The sequence below is a fragment of the Macaca thibetana genome, chromosome 8 (genome assembly GCF_024542745.1).
Source record: "Macaca thibetana thibetana isolate TM-01 chromosome 8, ASM2454274v1, whole genome shotgun sequence".
NCBI lineage: Eukaryota > Metazoa > Chordata > Mammalia > Primates > Cercopithecidae > Macaca > Macaca thibetana.
Genome location: NC_065585.1, coordinates 32203567 through 32223882, shown reverse-complemented (window position 1 = coordinate 32223882; position 20316 = coordinate 32203567). Strand labels below are relative to the sequence as shown.

Sequence of the window (20316 nt, the reverse complement as noted above, 5' to 3'; positions counted from 1 at the left end):
CTCATTCCCTAATTTCCTTCTCTTATTCTCATTTTACTTCTGTACCTATGATCCATGTCATTATATTAAAGAATTAAAATCACCAGGCGCGGTGGCTCACGCCTGTAATCCCAGCACTTTGGGAAGCCGAGGCAGGCGGATCACAAGGTCAGGAGATCGAGACCACGGTGAAACCCCGTCTCTACTAAAAATACAAAAAACTAGCCAGGCGGGGTGGCGGGAGCCTGTAGTCCCAGCTACTCGGGAGGCTGAGACAGGAGACTGGCGGGAACCCGGGAGGCGGAGCTTGCAGTGAGCCGAGATCGCGCCACTGCACTCCAGCCTGGGCAACAGAGCGAGACTCCGTCTCAAAAAAAAAAAAAAAAAAAAAAAGAATTAAAATCATATTACTTCTTTCACTTTGTCCAAGTCACAGCATTTACAACATAATAAGGGTATTTTCTTTAGCAAAATTTACATATACATAATAAAGCTGAGGGTCACTCCTATGGAAACTTACAGAATATTAAATAGACAGTTCAAATTTTGCAAGGAAGGGTTTGACTAATTTGATCTTCTGAATCTGTATATAGGTTTTCTTTATCTTTAATTGTGACACTAGAAGGAAGCCTTAGTATTCCTTTTTATTGGAACTTCTTTTTCAAAAACACCCTTGCAATTAAAAATGTGTGGCATGAAATATATTCAATGATCTTGCTTCTGTAGAGTTGAAATTACTACTGGTATACCCAAAATATTCTAACACTACTCAGGCAGAAATATTCTGTCTAGAAATACTTTAATTTGTCGAAATTATTCCCAAAATATACTCACACTACCCAGCCAGAAATAATTGGCTTATCTATAAATATTTGTATTGATAAAAATTATTTCCTAAATACATCAATATATTTCTAAATATGTACATTTAAACATTACTTCAATAAAATATTACCATAATTTAAATTATCTGTGGCCTCAATTGCTACTTTTTATTTTTAATGTTTTTCACATTAACATTGCAATTACAGCTTGTTTTCTCCCTCCAGCAATGAGGAGACCATGACGGTAAAGCAGACAATCAAGAGTGTAGAAAATGTGATAAGGTGTGCACAGGGTATTAGGCTTTGTTATTCATGTTATTTTCTTTTAAGTTTGCCTACCCAACTTGAGTATTTTTATAAGCCATATATTTTAAATGTCCTATCAGTTTAGATAACATAGTTCGAGGAGATTTCAAAGATTTAGTCTCACTATTTCTTCTATATATTTATGTAACTTGAAATATATTTCTTTTTTACAAGAGCTAGTTTTTATATGGTAACAATGTACTGAGCAGTTTGAGTCACAAGCAACAAAGAACAGTTACACTTTACACTGTTATTACTCTTTGTTTTTGGACCTAGGTAATATGTCTTTTTTTTTTTTTTTTTTTGAGACAGAGTCTCTCTCTGTCGCCTGGTTTGAAGTGCAGTGGCACAATCTTGGCTCACTGCAACCTCTGCCTCCTGGGCTCAGGCGATTCTCCTGCCTCAGCCTCCCAAGTGGCTGGGATTACAGGTGCCCACCACCACTCCTGGCTAATTTTTGTATTTTTAGTAGAGACAGGGTTTCGCCATGTTGGCCAGTCTGGTCTTGAACTCCTGACCTCAGGTGATCCACCAGCCTCAGTCCCCCACAGTACTAGGATTACAAGCACGAGTCACCATCCCTGGCAGGTAATATGTCTTTTAAGGTGTCATCCCAAAGAGGCCAGAAACATCTTTTCATACAGACAATAGGAGGATAAGTAGTAATTGTAAAGAGCAATGCAATTACTACTTATCTTACTGCTACTGTCTCTGTATTGTCTGTATAACACAAGAAGATGATGACAGTGCAAGTTTACTCAAATTCAATGCAACAAGTGATTCTTAAGCATTCAAACATTTTTTGGAGATTGATGATTAAAAAAAGACAGTATCTGCATTCAAAAAATAAAATAAATACTGAGCAGAAAGATAAGAGAAGCACACAAATGAATTTTATTCAAGTCAAATGAGTTGTGAAACTTGATCATATGAATTGGTTTATTCTTGCCATACCCAACTAAAACAGTCGAGAAGTCGGGGGGAAAGCACTCAGAATATATAACATTGCTCTAGAAGTGTAATTCTCTGCAAGTCAGGCTGCTGAAACTGCCTGTTGTAACCTGAGACCGGTTTTATCTATAAGTGCTGAAATAAGTTGCTGCAACATTAGAACTAATTTTGCCAACCACCATCACTCACCAGTGGGAGCTTGCCAGCTCCCCAGAACTTTGTTAGGGCCCATGAACTTTCTCAAAGTACAATATGTAACATTTCTCCTTTAATGAAACCTGCAACTTTCTCTTTATTCTTCCAACATACCAAAGACCACCTGGTCTGATTGTATACCCTGAATTGTGATTCTTTCTTCTCAAATAAAATGTTACATTTAGAGATTTATCTCTACATTTTTATTTTGACTTTAACAGAGCCAAGAGAGCATTGATAAAAGTTATAAGAAACCAAGGAAGATGAAGGAAACTCATTTGAAGAATAGATAGGTTTCTTATAGGTAAAGATTGGCAGAATCTTATTTTAGGAAGCAAGAGTAGCGTGTGCAATATTACAGAGTTGATTAAGAATGGAGGCATTTGGAAGGACAATTTGCATTAATCAACTAGTAAGTTAGAGGAAATGGTAGTTTTTACTTTGACATTGATTTTTTAAAATCCACACCACACAACTGAAACGATATATTTTTCAGTAAGAGGCCAGTGTGGCATTCTGTAATGCAATATGACAAAAGTGGAAAGATAATGACAGAAAGTTAGGTTTCCACTACATTGAGGAAGAACTTAAATGCTAGAATGCAAATATATAAGCAAGGGGGAAAAAGGATCAAATTGCAAGCCATACTCCCTAGGTACAAGGCTTGTCTTTATTACTGCTAAGTATAGAAATTTCCGGTATGTGAGTTTACTCATTAGTAAAATAGAAATATTGAAACCTACAGTGTGTTAATACATAAAAAAAAATTGTGTGAAAGTGCTTTTGAGTTAAAATATGATATATGTATGTGTATGATAATTGATATTCTATCACCTCTTAATTCAATGGGTATGGGAAAAACAAGTTTTTGATCAAGGAGTATTATTGCAATATTTAAAAGTAAGGAATCCTTTACTGAAAGTCAAGTGTAATACTTCTTGTAATAGAATAAATAGAAGACAATTGCTTTTGTGCAATTGGGAAGTTTTAAGTGAGTAAAGTAAAAGAGAGGGAACTGAAGATTACTAATGAATGAGACAGAAGTGGTATCAGTGTTGGAATGGATGTTGGAAAACAATGGAGACTTTTAAATCTTCGTTCATTGGGAAAACCACAGTAAAATAACACAGAGAAGGGAAAGACAGGTAATCTAGCATTTATTTGCCCCTCTTTGTTCTGGGTACTTCACTAGGCAAGTCCATGAGTGTGAGATAATCTAGTCCTTCACTGTGGCATTTCAGTTTGGTGCTACCCTTTCCATTTTTATTCAAAAGAAAAGATCACTTTGTGTAGAATAAATAACTTCCCCAAGTCAAGTAAAAAGAGCAACAGGACTTAAAATTAAGTTCATCTGATTCCAAATCCAGGCTTTTACAAATGTAGTGACATACCTGTTTTGTAAAAAATACTAATTCAATTGTTATAAAAAGTTGAGAATAAATATTCAACTCTCAGAAGAATAAAAATGATAAAGACCTGAGGGAAACATGGAAAGTCATGATTACAAACCCTTCAGAGGATATCAGATTCTTGAAGGAGGTGATATAGAAGAAGTGAGTTTTGAAGTTGTAACTCTGAAAAATTTTTATTTTAGTAAGTGAGAAGATAAAGTAGATTCAACAAAAGAGTGAAAAATGGGTAGTCAATGGCTACACTCAAGGAGAGCAAGCTATTTCTCGTACATTCAAGAGAGCTTATAATAATTACAAATGCTGTAGCAGTACGGTAAAGAAAGAACTGCCACAGATGTAGGCCATTCTTTAGGAAAGTTTACTTGTGAAGTGGGGAGAGACAGAAAACCTTTGGAAGCTTCTATATATTAATGGTCTATTTGTAATTACCAAAATAAGATTTATAAATTAATATACTAGCATATCTAGAAAGTTCATGTTAGAAGAATGAGTGAAAATGACTTTATATTCAAAAGTATGGTTGATTTACATTATGATAATAAATTTTTCCTGAATATACATTATACAGTAGTGTTTTAATAGTACCAAATGAGTGGCATGTTCCCTGCTGTTTCACTACTGAGATATACCAGCATTTTAATAATCCAGATACGAATCCAAAATTCGGAGTCCTAATTGTTATTTGCTCTCAAGAGAAGCCCAAATTTATGTTCATATCTAGTGTGACATAAGAGATTTCAATATATCTTTTAAAATCTTCAAAACTCTCCTTTTCCTCTATATCTTCCTATTCAGTCAGAAAAAGCATCAATTAAGGCATTTCCCACAGAAAGTAAGTCTATGAATATAAGGATTCCACAAGCCGAGCTTTCCCAAAAAGTTGGTTATAATTTTAAGGGTATTTAAATTTTTAATTTATTTTTCAGCATAGAAAATGCTTCCAACTTTATATCTTTTTGGCAGCATTTCTCCCTTTAAAAACTTGTTATATTCTATAGGTATTTCAAATTAGAAACAAAGCTTTTACGATTTCAAAACACAGCTGCTGGGACTATCACCTTGGAGAGTAGAGCACAAATGGTAACCAAAATATAACAAGTAAGACACCTTACTTCTCCAAGGATTTTCTCATGGATTTCCTCGGTGATTACAAAAATATTGATTACGTGCAAACAAAACTGTTTCTGTTTTGTCAACTGCTATCTATAAGCCATTTACTAATACGATGAATTTGAAGTCCTGCTACAAAGTCATGTGATTAGAAAATTAACGGAAAATTCTAAACTGCAGTTTTGCTGTTTTAAACAACTCAATTAATTACATGCATTGAGCTCTCTTCATCACACATACAGAAACGTGAATACTCATATCTGATTACAAGGATCCTATACTTAGAAAAGTTTCCAAAAGACAAGAAAAAAAAAATCTGGGTACTATAATGAAGGAAAACATGATGCTAAGAAATTAAGAACCAGATAGTAACTGATTGGAAAAATAAGAAAAGCTTTATAAAAGAGGACTTTGAGTGAGCACTTGAAGAATGTGTAAGATAGCACAGGCAAAAAAATGCTAAGATATAACATTCTAGGAGGAAGAAACAACAGAACTAAGTAGTCATGGAAAATCAGATACATTTGAAGCCAACTATGTGGGACAATTTGTCACCACACAAAATATGAAGGGAAGATTGGGGATATTTTGAAGCATTTTGAATGCCAACACTGAGTATTTTTTGCATAAGTAGGCGACAGGAAAGCTCTGCTGGTGTTAAAGTTGAAAAAACACATTATTGTAGATGTATAGATGGAAACTGTGGATGAGAAGGAGAAAAATCGGCAGCTTGTAAAACTGACATCACAATTTTCTAAAAATGTGTAAATAAACGATTATCTAAGATAATACCCATGCAAATGCAGAGAGAACTACTCTTATCTCTTCTGCATCTCTTCATAATTGAAATATCTCTTTTATCCCTAAAGTTTTCATTCAGAGATTACTGCAATGCTAGGAAAATCATGAAACAGTAAATATCTGAGGTTGTAACATGCATTCTAGAGAAAGATTTTAGTAATATATTATCATTAAAATAACATATGTATATGTGCATACATATTATTTAGTTAAAAATATAATATGAAATCACATGTATGTCTTTATTTTAAATTTTAATAGACTTCATTTCCTAGAGAATTTTCAGGTTTATAAAATAATCACAGAGAGTACAGAGGGTTCCCAAACACAACCCCTCTCTCCCCAACATAACACAGTTTCTCCCATTATTAATATTATTTACTAGCATGGTACATTTCTTTTTCAATGAATGAATTAATATTAAAATATTTAATTAATTAAAGTTTATAGTTTACATTAGGTTTCACTCTTTGTGTTCTATGGGTTTTGACAAATACATAGTGTCATTATTCACTATTACAGTATTAGACAGAATAGATTCACTGCCTTTATATGTCCCCTGTGCACCCTCTATTCATCCCTCACTTCATCCCCCTGAACTCCTGACAACCAGTGAATTTTTTTTTTTAACTGTCTCTGTAGTTTTGTCTTTTCCAGAATGTCTTATAGTTGAAATTTTACCTAGGAGCATAATTGTTGGTAAACCCATGTTTGGTTAAAAAAACAAACAAAAACAAAAAACAACTGTCACCAGCTGGTGTGAGTGTAAATTAGTTCATCCACTGTGGAAAGCAGTTTTGCAATTTCTCAAAGAACTTAGAACTACCATTCAACCCAGCAATACCATTATTGGGTATATACCCAAAGGAAAATAAATCATTCTACCATAAAGACACATGCGCAGGTATGTTCACTGCAGCACTATTCACAATAGCAAAGACATGGAATCAACCAAAATGTTCATTAGTGATAGACTGAATAAAGAAAATATGTTACATATATACCATGAAATACTATGCAGCCAAAAAAACAATGAGTTCACGTCCTTTGCAGCAATATGGATGAAGCTGGAGGCGATGATCCTAAGCAAACTAACAGGAATAGAAAACCAAATTCGAAGTGTTCTCACTTACAAGTGGGGACTAAACATCGAGTACACATGGATAGAAAGAAGGCAACAACAGACACTGGGGCCTACTTGAGGTTGGAGGGTGAGAGAAGGGTGAGAATCAAAAAACTACGTACTGGACATTATGCATATTACCTGGGTGACAAAATATAATCTGTACACTTTAAATCCCTGTGACATACAATCTACCTGTATAACAACTTGTATGTATACCCCTGAAACTAAAAGTTTAAAAATAATAAATTAAATTAAATTAAATTAAAAAGCTGTCAGAATGTCTTCCAAAGTGGCTTTATTATTTTGCATTCACACCAGCAGTACATGAGCATTCCTGTTCTTTCACTTTCTCGGCAGCATTTGTGTTGTCAGAGCTTTAGACTTTAGCTATTTTAATAGCTATGTAATCGTTTCTGGTTGTCATATTAATTTGAAGTTCCCTAATTACATATGATAATGAGCTTTGTTTATATGTCTATTTGCCATCTCATAGATCTTCTTTGGTGAGAATTCTGTTTTGATGTTTTGCCTATTGTGTAACTGAGTTGTTTGTTTTCTTATTGTTAAATTGTAAGCAATTTTTCCATATTTAACACACGGAATATATTTTTATTAGATATATAATTTGCACATTTTTTTTCAATCTGTGGCATGTTCTTTCTTTGTCTTCACAGTGCTTTTTACAGAGCAGATGTTTTAATTTTAATGAAGTATGACTTATCTTTTTTTATTGATTATACTTTTGATGTTTTATGAACGAACTGAAATTTCACTTGGATAGGGGCACCAGGAGAACTTGCCATGAGTTCTTTTGAATTTTCAGGGGCAGAGACTGGTAATTCTATCCAAAAACCAGTGTGGCTTTCATAAATGGAGGCAGTAATTCACTGAGTAATCACAATCTAATGTTCCTTTGAGATGATAAGGGCCCAAGAAAGGATGTAACTGTTAATTTAAGCCCTGACTAAAAGTACCTTACTTCGTAACAAATTGATTTATCTTTTGTCTGTTATTTTTATTCCTTTACAAGCTTTCCATGTTTTATTCTTTGGGGTGGTTTCCATATCTTATATGAGAATAACTTTTGTATTACATTTTTGAAATACATACAAAGTTCTTTTTCCCCCTTTGAAACCGATGAGTCTACAAATACTTCCACTTCTGCTTCTGAAACCGACCTTGACCTGAAACTGATCCACTCTCCTTTTAAAAGTCCCCCAATTTATACCTCTACTTGAAGATTTCTTTGCTCCCGATCCATGTTTCTAATCTGTATGCCTGAAAGAATTATTAGCACATTCCCAAATGCACTGAGCTTTATCATACTTTTGCACAATCCTTTTTATGTTTGTACCTAGGAAGCTCAGTAATACTAGGTAGAAATTAAAAAACCAAGCAGATTCATTATCATCAATCTCAAAAGGGCACTCAAACTTACTTAGCAAGGCAACATTTCTACATCAAGCTTGCTTTCCCACTCTTGGTAAAAAACATTTTTCATTTTTCCCTTAGTCTTAATTTTTCTCTCCCATCCATCCTCATCTCCTTATACACACATTTTCATTTGATGGCCTTACTAGATGCAGCATTACTAATGTAAAAGTATTAAACATGAGCTTTCTCACCTTCCCATCACAAAATATGTAGGCCTAGCAATATCTCTTCTCCACTTCTCTATCTTCCTTTCTATTAGATTGAAAATAATTCCACACTCCCTGTCCTTGGGATCCCATTTATTTTCTCCTACAAAATTATGTTTCTTTACCTCTACCCTCTCTTTCAATGCCACCAATAGATTTCTCTCTATAGAATTATTTACATCAACTAATAAACATGCTTTGGTCTCTTGATTCTCTAAAAATAAAGTCTCTTGATTTCCTAATGACTACATAAATGCCCCATTATTTCCCTGGTTTATATAACTTGATGTCAACAAGCTGTAAACTATCTGAACTGTCTTTATTCACTCTTCAGCATTTTAAAGTTGATTTTCAACCTCTGTCATTCCACTGAAATCACTCCTGTCAACAACCTTCATGTTGTCAAATTCAAAAGATAGTCTTCTGTCCTCCATGCTCAATTTTTCAATAGTCCCTGTTTGCCCTTTAAAAGACTTCTTTTACTTCAGTTACGCTTTTAGGTATTGTCATATTCCTCTGGTCTCTCATGAGCAGGATTTGGCAGCTCTTTGTATTCTATCAGTTTGCCAAATAGATATTTGAGATGACATTACAAGTTCTCTTGTCTTTCTACTTATTTATACACATAATTTTTTAAAGAAAATGATGTTTAACATTTTTTATAATATGTATATGCCTATAGTTCCCTGATATCTCTGAATTTCAATTATGTTCAACTAATCACTTAACATATCTGCCTAGAAATCTCTAAATCTTCTAAAATGTACAACTTCAAAACTGAACTCTCAATTTTTCTCCAGAAATCTCTGAATGTTCACACTTTATTAAACATTATAATTTATTCCATCCTCACGTTGTTCAAACCCTGAAAATTGAGCCTAATCCTTAATTATTTCATTTTTCTTACTCTCCACATCAAATTTTCATGGGATATTAAAGCTTTCATCTTCAAAAGATATCTTGAATCTGTCTCGTTCCCTGCCAACCACCATAGTCCAAGTCTCCACTGTCTTTCACCTAGGCTACTGAAGAAGGCTAACTAAAATTTAGGTTTTCTTCAATCCCTGAGCTAAAATAGAAAGCCTGATCTACTGAACATGTAAATTGGATCAGGTCACTTACAAATCTTTACAACTTCCCTTCACAGGCAGGTGAGCTAAACGAGTAAGGAAGCCTATGTGTACACATGGCAAGCCAGGGAGATCTTGCCCAGCCTAGAGAGAGAAGTTGTTAATTGGTTCTGAGCAGATGTTACTCTAAAAAGTATGCAGGTTTAAGTTGCCAAATATAATAAGAGAATACCGAAATGTGTGTGTGTGTGTTTGTATAATTTTCTGAGTTTTAAATGTTGCCTCCATTAAAAAAAAAACACTATGTATTTAAAACAAAGCATATCTTCAGTCCATATTAGGCTGAATGGCTGCCGATTTACTTTCTTTGCCGCAAATATTTGGTTTCTCTTTATTTCCTTTACTTAATTCTATGCTTTTCTCCTATTTACGCTCTATAATTGAGTTTCACTGAACTCTATTTTGTGAAACTGGTCATCAAGCACTTTCTTTTCGGGCTATTCCTTCCCTGCTGGTGGGACACATATACTCTTCCAATATCCATGGGAGTAGGACCTTCTTAAATTATGTGGGTACACACCTTGAGACATCTTTATTCTCTGTCATAGAATCTTACTATTTTCTTTTTGACTTCTGAGTAGTTTTCTAAATTTGTGATTACATCTGAATGGCTTGAAATCTATTGCACTTGAAGGTAATTTAGCTCATTATATTACTATCACATTTTATTATTTTTAAGTTGATTTCTAGTAAATCATTAATCTAATTTGCAAGTCATTGGACCAAGTAAATATTAATGTCATCAGTAATATTGTACATGCTATTTTGTAATAGCAGGTTTTATTAATAGAGTACTTATTTTGTCAAAAGCTCTGTGATTACTATGAGGCATAAGTTATCTCATGTGATCTTCTCCTCAACCAAATAAGATACACATTATTATTCTCAATTTTAGAACTGAGGAAACTAACTCTTGCAGAAGACAAGATAATTTATTTCAGGGATATAATCTGAATGAAATTTGTTTGACTTTAAAGCATAATACATTATAATATAGTGATTAAAACGTCAGGTTTTGGAGTCTGCAAGTAAAGAGTTCAAATCCCAGTTCCATCAAATTATTAGCCAGATAAACAAACTTCGGTTTTCTCATTTAAAATATAGAGATAAAATAGTAAGTGCTTATAAGATTTTATAAGAAATAAAAAATACTTGGGAAAAAGAAATATTTAATTGTTTATCACTTTGTGGTCTATAAGATATAATCATTAGTCATTAAGACTCAAAGATTTAGTTGATTTTAATAAAATTAGTAAAATAGGTCAAAGTCTGACCAGTCCCCAAATCTTTTGAATTTCTCTTTAGTGTGTTTCTTCAAATACTATTATCTGTATTAAGTTTTGAGAGTGGTTAAAGTTACGTAAACATTTTAGAAAATTACAATTGTGTTTGTGTGGAAACTGTATTATTGTTTTCCACTCCAAGTATAGCAAAATGTAACTTTAAGTTATTCTGAAAGATCCATGGGGAAAATTTATTATAGGTCTATATTCTAAGAACTATTTTTTTTTCCTCATAGGGATATTCTTTAGAGTATCATTTGTGCTTTATACAAATAATATGAATAAGTAAAAATAAAAAATATGTGGTACCTGTAACTATAAACATTAGCATCAATAATTGAAAAATAAAAATTTCCAATTTTCAATAAAATTGAAAAAATAGGTATTTGTGAGTTTTCGTGAGATTATTATTTAACGTTTTGATAGGCTTTTTGTAATCTTTTATTTGTAAAATATAGAGGACTAAGAAAAATTCAAGTTTATTAAAAAGCATTATTTGATAGTTATGTAAATTAATGGCTGCCACAGTATATTACATAAATTCTCTAGGTTGTCTGTTTACTTAATTTTAAATTAATAAAATTAATACTAATTTATGATGGACATCAAACTTCTACTCCAGTTAGAATTACACAATACAAATAAGGTGTTTATAGAACATCTGCTGGAAGGTTTTACAGGCATTGCCTCATTTGAAACTCACTATTATATGTGGTAAATATGATTTACATGTTGCAGAAGAAGAAACTCAGGCAAACAGGATAGAACAACTTACCCAATATCAGACAACTAATAAGTAGCAAAATTGGAACTCAAAGTTATGTCTTTAAAATCTAAATCCCATGATTTTTCACTTACTACATGATGAGAAATTAATCATTTAAACTAAAAAAAGTGTTCTAATAGAGTTAATGTATTACTTAACTAATCCCTTCAAAATAATTAAATATTATTAATAATAATACATTGATAAAATGCAGTTTGATGACGCCAAGACTTCATCTTTATATTATTAGCTATTTTAAACATTTAAATTAAAATAAACCTTGACAAGATAAATAATGAAGTCAATATTTTAAAATATTACCTAAAATCTGATCCGATTCTCTTCCCATTTTCTGGTTCTCCTGGATCTGGGCATAAATTGGAAGCTGTTTTAATACCTCCCTCATTTACTGCAACAGCAAGGGAAAAAAGAAAAAAGAAACAAAATATATGTGATTAGAAAGTTGATGATATTAATTTTAAAATATACATAAAATGCATTCTTATATTTTGTCACTATAATCACTGTCATTTAAGTATTTGTTCAACTACAATTTTATAAACCAATAAAGTAGGCTAAATCATTTTATGAACTAATAAGAAAATAAATTTGCTGTTCATATTCAATAACTTGTACTAGTCTGCATATTAACACATTAATATTTATCGCTTTTTTTTTTAGTTTCCATCAAATTGGAAAATCTCTGGAAACACATTCTCAGGGTATCAGTGTTCAGAGCTTTCATTAATCATTGGCAACAAAGAAGTCAACCACCAGTTATGATAGTGTTATTTGGATGCTTATTATTTCTGAAGGTGTAATAAAAAATATGTATGAAAAAAGTTCAGAGTTCTAACACTTCTTATTTGGTATACGATAAAGCAATTTGATGTGCCAGCATTAAAATACAACAGTGGTGCAAATTACTAGGTACTCCTTTAAATTATTACATAATGGTGTAAACCAAAACAATAGCTTTACCCTCAAGCAACTTCCATGAATACGATTTATTTAGCTTTTTTACACATTTCAGCAGTTTCTTCAAAACAGAAAGTCAAAGATGTATTACTATTTCAGTGAATGTTACCACATTGGATAACTAAATCCCCAAGTTAGATTTTTATTATTCAATCAGATAGTAATGAAATTTTGAGTGATAGTGTTTAATAAATTCAATCTTAAAGTGAACTGGAGGATAAATTCTCTTATTTTACATTTTTATCAATTTACCTGCTCTTTTTAAGAAAAAGCAGTGCCTACGCAGAGATTCCAGAGGGAAAAAAATTCTAAACCATCCAATGCTTGTTATCCTACACTGTGAACTGAAAACACAGGTAGATCTTTCTTAAAAGAATAAAGATGACTACTTCTACCTTTAGATATTCTAATGCAATAAATCTAGGCATCAGTTTTTTGGGAGTTTTTGGTTTTTATTTTAAAGAGTCTTGCTTTGTCATCCATGCTGGCATGCAGCAGCACAATCATAGCTCACTGTAGCTTTGGACTCCTGGACTTAAGCCATCCTCTTGCCTTGGTCATCCAAGGTGCCAAAGTGCTGGGGTTGTAGGTGTGAGCCATTTTAAAATTAATACTAACTCTCAAGGTAATTCTAATATAAAGTCAAAATTGAGAACCCCTGGACTGCTGAATATAATTTAATTTATTTAACTCAAATTGATTCATCAGATAAGAAGATAGCTATCAGATGCCTGCTCAACAGTTACGGTTGTGGTAAAGTTGTCATTTTCTAAATTAAACATAGGATTTTTCATGTGCTTCCATCACTTTAAAAAAATAATTTTCTTAGTATTACCAATGATGTCCTTCTTGCCAACTGTACTACAGCTCACTAATTCATATCATAGGATATTTGTGCTTTTCTGATTCTCTAACTTGCTATACAATCTCTCTTTACCTTTCTGGGTTTTTTGGCCAGTCTTACTTTTGCTGATTCTACTACAGCAGACAAATTCAAAGGCATCAGTTCACAACTCTCTATATTTGAATTTCCCTCCTGCCTTGACAGAATGACCTGTTTGCTAATGACTTCTAATCTTTTTTAAGTTCCTTTCTCAATTTTTCAAAGGCCTATTTAATTATCTACCAAAGTTTCCATTGTCATCTAATCTATCTTCTCAAATTCAACCTAATCACTTTGATGCTTTTGTGACTTCATTTTCATCCATCTCCAATACATCTTGAATACCAGAGGAGGACTAAACTTTCTAAAACAGTTTTTATTACTGCTCAAATCTCCACTTATTCTGGATTTTCTACTGCATCAATTTTATTTTTCACTAGTCACTAACATGCATCTATCACTGAAGTTCCGTTGTCTGTTCGCTGTTCTGCAATTTGCTGAATATACTGACTCCACACATTTGTGTTTTCTCCATGTCTCCATGTTTTCCTTTCCTTCCCCTTTAGCTATCAAAGCCCTATCTAATATTCAAGATTTAGCTTAAGTCCCAATTATTCCAAAAGATAATCACTCATTTTTTCCATGTTATTCTAATTTATCTTTTTAAATAACTTGAAGTATTTCATTTGGACAATTTTTTATTTAATTAAAAATTACCTTAACATATTATGAATTAATAGCTTCACATACCTTTAGTCATCTATAGAAAAAGATTATATATTTGATAAAAATGGAGAAAAAACATACTTATTTTAATATACCTATTTAATATATTTTCAATAAATATGTCCTAGTTGTTTGATTGACAATACCACCTTATATTTGTTGTCAAAGGACTGATCATTTTCTATGAAAAAATATCCTCTTTCCAATCTTTAAAAGGCTTTTGGAAATATTATAGCATATGTTTATTAAAATGTGAGTTTTTAAATGTGCGGTGGAAATGAGGAAAAGAGGTGGCATGACTTAAGCTTAACTGCTTTTTTGTATTATGACATGTAACACAGATTATAGGGTAATGAACAAGCAGCTTGTGAATACATTATTAGAAAATAAAAATAAGAAAAATCCCATTTTTTAACATTTCACTATCATTTTGTGTCAAAATAAAATTTTGTTAAATATTTTATACGAATTTAAATGATAGTTTACACTCACATCATACTATAGGTCCAGAACTATTCTACATACTTCACGTGTGTCACCCCATTTAGTTCTCACAACCATTTTAGGAGTGACTACTATTATTTTACGCCTCCTACAGGTGAGAAAACTGAGTCTTGGAGAGGTTAAGAAATATGTCCAAAGTCATATTGCTAGTTAATGGGAATCTATATTTAAACTCAGGCAGTCTGATTCGTGAAATTCTACTTTTAACCCGGAGCTCTATAGCTGCTCAAAAAGTTTGACAAGGCAGAAACTATATCATTAACTACAATTCAAAACATTTTCCCAAACATTTTACCTTAAAATGCAGAGCATGTGTATAATTTCACCACTTTCACCTAATTAATCCCAGTTCTTATTATTTTAATTGTCAAGTTATTTCTGTCTGCTTGAAAGTGTCATTTAAACCACCATTTCTGGACATCTGCAAGTGGAAAAACTTTCTAATTTAAAATGTAAGGATAATGAGAGAGCTTCTGCATGGTACGTGTATTTAATGTTCTTTAATTGTAAATATTTAAAAAATTTTTTAAATTAAGAAAAAAAGTACAATCTTTCATTTCTTTTGATATTTTTATATTTCAGAATTTCCCATAGCTAAGTGATGCCAAGACAATTAACTGAAGTTAGTATTCATTCAATCATCTCCTTTCATTTCACAATGCCATTGATGCAACTGGACAGATTTATCACTCATACTTATTTTAATTTGCATAGCAACTTGCATCATTTTAAGAATATGAATGTTCTTTAAAAGTTTAATTACATGAATAGTGTGAGTAAGCATGTTTTCTTATGGCTTCTGATTTTATATAGCCCATAATATACCCTAAAGATACAAATAAGTGGACTCTGACTAAAATTCACCTCCACATTACCTCTTTCAGCTGCTTACATTGTCACTTTTCTCAGATTTTTAAAAATTAGATTTAAATATTTATTTCAACTTACAATATCAAGTGCTTTGGATCTTTTTCTGAACTCAAACATCATTGGTATCAACGCTGTGTTGTTATTTTTATACTAAAACACTTCATATTCTACAAAGGGTTTTGTCTTAACTAATTTAGCTTCCCAGTAAAATATTGAATCCTTGAGGGTTGAAAATATATTTTATTCACTATTTTGCCTTCTTAGTCTAGCATAGTGCTGCCATGGAGGAACTGTGGAATGAGTGGATAATATGAATGAATAAAAGTGTGGATTTGAAGAATAGGAAAGAAAACACAACCATTTATGGCAGGTTCACAGTTTCCTCATATTTCCACAATAATATTCTAGAGGAGCCTACTAAAAAATTTGGAAAGAATACTAGTTCATTAATTTTAACATAGTAAAAATATAAAACCTTTTATATTTAATTTATTTTTTTTTTAAATCCAGAGTTTCTTTTCTTGGTGAAATCAATTTTTGAAAAAGAACAAGGGGTAGATAGGGGCAATTTAGAGTTCAGGTGTAAAAACTGAAAAAAAAAAAATCTGAATCAGCCATTTAAACAACCAAACTCTGCCCATGAACACTATTGGAGCGTCCCGAATCTCTTGTTAATTCATTTCTTATTTAAAATCTAAAGGTGCCATTATGAGACCTTCAAATACACACATACTTTGGCAGTTTGGGTATTCGATGTCCTCTGTGCTTACACTGACTTTGGGCCGTGCCTATCATAGAATTGATCATTTTTTCAAAGAACACAAGCTTTATTTATTTTTTTTATTTTAAAGATGAATGTCAGATAAAAACTGTCTTTCTTTTTAATTATTTTGTCCTAGGTTGAATAAATAATGTTAAAGAGATGAATATGTGAATGTGTACTTGAAATAGATATATAATAATGATACAAATTAAAACAATATAACTCTACTATAAACAACCATGAAAGAATATATTTTTGAAATGAGTTATTAAATACTTTAGAAACAAATTATAGTAAAATGAAATTCAAAATAATGTTGGTTTGCTATTTTATAATGATAGTAAATTTGCAAAAAATATTTTGAAGTGAGAATTACTTATCTTCAAAAAATGAAAAAGCAAGAGTACTTACAAATATTTTTATAGAAAATACAATGAATAAATGCAAAACTTATTTTAAAATTATGGAGCAAATTAACATTTTTGCCTCATATTAACTTTTTGCCTGTCTCAAAGCAAATATTTCTTAAATGAGATATTTTTATTAGAATTTTTTTCCCTAGATATACAGCCATGTCTAAATTCCCTTTTTGTTCACCTTCATAACCCATGTACAGGAAAAGTGAAAATAATATATATTTCCACTAAGGCAATATACCAACAGGGATATAGAGTTACATACATCTTACAATGCCTTGATAAATCCTAGATCTCTTAGCACAAATAGCCTGAATTTTCCTGAATATTTGGAAGTCTGAACCATGCAACATGTCAAATAACACAAGTGTAGACAAAATGAGAAGAGGGTAAGCCATTCTAATATGTTCTACTTCTACTTAGAATTCAGAAATAAATATATTGGCCACACGAAATATTAGAAAAAGTGTAGTAAACATAGTATTTAATTTTGCTAGCATTTAACTTTTATTTCATGATGACCTGAAGAATTTGGTATGTAAGAGTCATCTCACCTGGCAATTTCTTAAATTTATACTTGTTATTATAGAAAATATGTCTTTCTCTCAAAAATGTGTTGAATAATTTATATATGTCATATTGTAGCATTGCTTATTTTCCTTAAAAACTGACAGTATCAATCTTGAAAATGTTTTTAGCCCCCAAAATACATGAAGAAGTATTAATTATACAACCAAACCCTTTGAAATTAGCTGTTTAGTGCTTTTTAAACAGGTAACCCAACCGGATCAACGATTTCCTAGTGATATCTCTTCTGGTTTTGGATTCGTATTCTCAAGTCTAACTGATAAAATGTAAAAATCACATTTGAAAATTATGACACCATTAAATATTTTATAACATAAGACTCCAAGTTTGTTTCTTGACATAACTGACATAACTGCTCAATTTTTGTCAATTACTGTTTATATGCACAAGTCAATAAACACTTAGGCAAAGTCCTTTTTGATATAGCTATAATAAATGATTTTTGTTAAAGAAATAATTATAAATTTATTTCATGAGGTGATTTGGAACTGAAGAAAAATAAAATTAAAAAATATGCTCTTGTTGAAGAATGAACAGTAACAATATGCATGAAATTTGAAATAACTACTCATATATTAGCAATGTTATTTTGGAAGTCAGGTATTGTGTCATAAATGGCTTGTTTCAAGGTTTCTAATATGCAACAGTATTATTGACAATTTCCAGCAACTGCTATTAAATTTTACTACAAAAATATATAGCTCTACTAAAAAAAAGTCATGTTTGGTTATGGTAAGTTAAATGAACGTTCTAATTCAGTGATTCTTAATCTGAGATTTTGGGATGAACTTCAGAGGTTACATGAAGCCCTGATTTTGTAAGTAAAATTGTGTACTTCAGGCCATTTTATAAGATTTTCAAAAAGTGAATAGCAATAATTAATCAATCATTTTATAAAATATTTGATTTCATAGGTTTATGTAAATTAGCTCAAATTAAGAATGTTTTCTCTTAAATAAAAATTGCTATTTTAAAAGTAATCTTTCTTAGAAAAACACTTACGTTGAAATTAAGATATAGTCAATCAAGAATTCCTACAAGAAACCGCCAATTTTAGAAATCTTACTCACTTTCGCCTCACCTTCTAGAACTAAACTTGAGTGTCCTCAAGATTTAAGATTAAAAGAATATTTTTACATCTTGAACTATAAAAGAAACTTTATCAAAAATAATCTGAGGCTGGGAGTTTGCCATGTTAATCCATTAACTCAATACACATTTAAATATAAAATATTGAATAATCATCATGCATGTTATACAGATATTAATGCAGTTAATTTGGTAAATACACAAATATTTTGTAAAACACATACAAACAACACAGACACCACAAACTTCAATCTTGCACTAGAGAAAGTAACAAAAAAGAAGTACACTCACAGATAGAAAACTTGTTGCTGTTGTCTTTCCCTGGAAACAATTTAAATCCTCTAGATTTAAAATCTATGGCCTTTTTCACTAGTTAAGAAAACAAACAAAAACATGTATCAGGAAATACAATTTTAAAATGAAATTCAAGTTAACAAATTTTGTTAGCATGGAATTATGCAAGATAAAGAAACCATTTTCTTAAGCCTGATATAGTACCCAGAAGAATTTTTTTAAGCAATATAATCACTTAGTAGTAAAACACTAAGCAGTGTAAAAGGATTTTAAAAATTCCACAGGGAAAATCCTGCATATACATATTTTTCAAACTGTGTTTTTTTAAACTGTCCAAATTTTTATATAAAAGTGAAATCTCAGCAGTTTATCATAAACCACTTGAATTCATCAACTTTTATGGAATAAATTAAACTAGCAAAGTAAAAATGCTGGAATATTAGAATAGTGGGAAGGATTTAATAGGTTTGTTCTTTAAAATAAATTTCCTAAAAATTTAGCCTATTTGAAATGTTAAGACACATTTAAGAATATGACTTAATTAGAAAAATTTAAAACATATTTTAATATTTCTGTCAATCATTTCCATTCATTATCATTGCTTTTGACACTATGTATGAAAGTGAACTACAGTTATTTGGAGCCCATCAAAAATATCTCACTACTATCTTTAGATATAGTAGTTGTACATATTTATGGGATACATAGGATATTTTGATATAAGCATACAATGTGTAATGATCTAATCTGAGTAATTGGTATATTCATCACTGCAAATATCTATTATTTCTTTGTGTTGAAAACATTCCAAATCTTCTAGCTATTTTGAAATATAAGATACTGTTAAATATAGTTGCCCTATTGTGCTATCAAATGCTAGAATTTGTCTTCTTATCCTTCTATCTTACTGTAATTTTGTCCCCATTGACCAATCACTCCTCATCACCCTTCCCTACCTCAATTATTGTCTTTTACAAAACTTAGTGTAAACAAGAAATATAATTAACTTGCTCAGTTACAGTGTGGATTTCTTTACATATTACTTTTTACTAGGTTTCCTTAAATGTTATGCAATTAGGTTTTCTTCATGTTATAAATTTTTAAAAAAGCAAAAAAGATTTTTGTTAGATGGTTTAAAATTACTGCTTCACTATTTCTGAATGTCATTCTACGCAATTAGTTCAAATCATGGATATTTATTGGTTTATGAAACATTTTAAGGTAATTTTTTCTTGTTAATAACTTCAAAAGTAGGATAGTAGAGAAAGGGCCTGGTGGTTTATGTGAATATAAGATATGAACTATCTATACACACAGAATGTATTTTTAAGAAGAGGTATATTATCTTTGGAGCAGGATTTATAAGACTGATTCTTAGTAAACATTAGTTGTGGGATTTTGGACAAGAATCTGCCTTTTTACCTGCTTTATTCTCTTAAATAAGCAGCTAAGACTAGATGGCCTCTCTCTTTATAGTTCTAAGATTCTTCAATTGTGAATCCTTATTTATGGTGAAAAAATTACTACATCCCTCCTAAGTGACGCTTTTTGTTGTGATTCTCTTCTACCCCCAGCCCCACCCCCATGGTAACCTAAAGTTTAATTCTTCTGAAGTGTTCAGCTGCTCTAAATTTAGTTTTGTCACATGTGAATTTTCTGCTGTCTTAAAATACTTTTTAACA

General features: G+C 31.4%; 1 protein-coding gene across 5 annotated transcripts in view; it reads right to left on the bottom strand.

Moving 5' to 3' along the window:
* The window catches only part of CSMD3 (CUB and Sushi multiple domains 3), a 1234985-nt gene that overhangs the window by 716808 nt on the left and 497861 nt on the right, over nucleotides 1-20316 (bottom strand). For 3 of the 5 annotated variants that reach the window (XM_050802135.1, XM_050802136.1, XM_050802137.1), the window contains 2 exons: nucleotides 18632-18709; nucleotides 11845-11932 (listed from right to left, as the gene is read on the bottom strand). In XM_050802135.1, the coding sequence (XP_050658092.1) occupies nucleotides 11845-11932; nucleotides 18632-18709 (166 nt within the window). The remainder of the gene's footprint in view (nucleotides 1-11844; nucleotides 11933-18631; nucleotides 18710-20316) is intronic. The other 2 variants (XM_050802138.1, XM_050802139.1) reach the window with 1 other exon arrangement.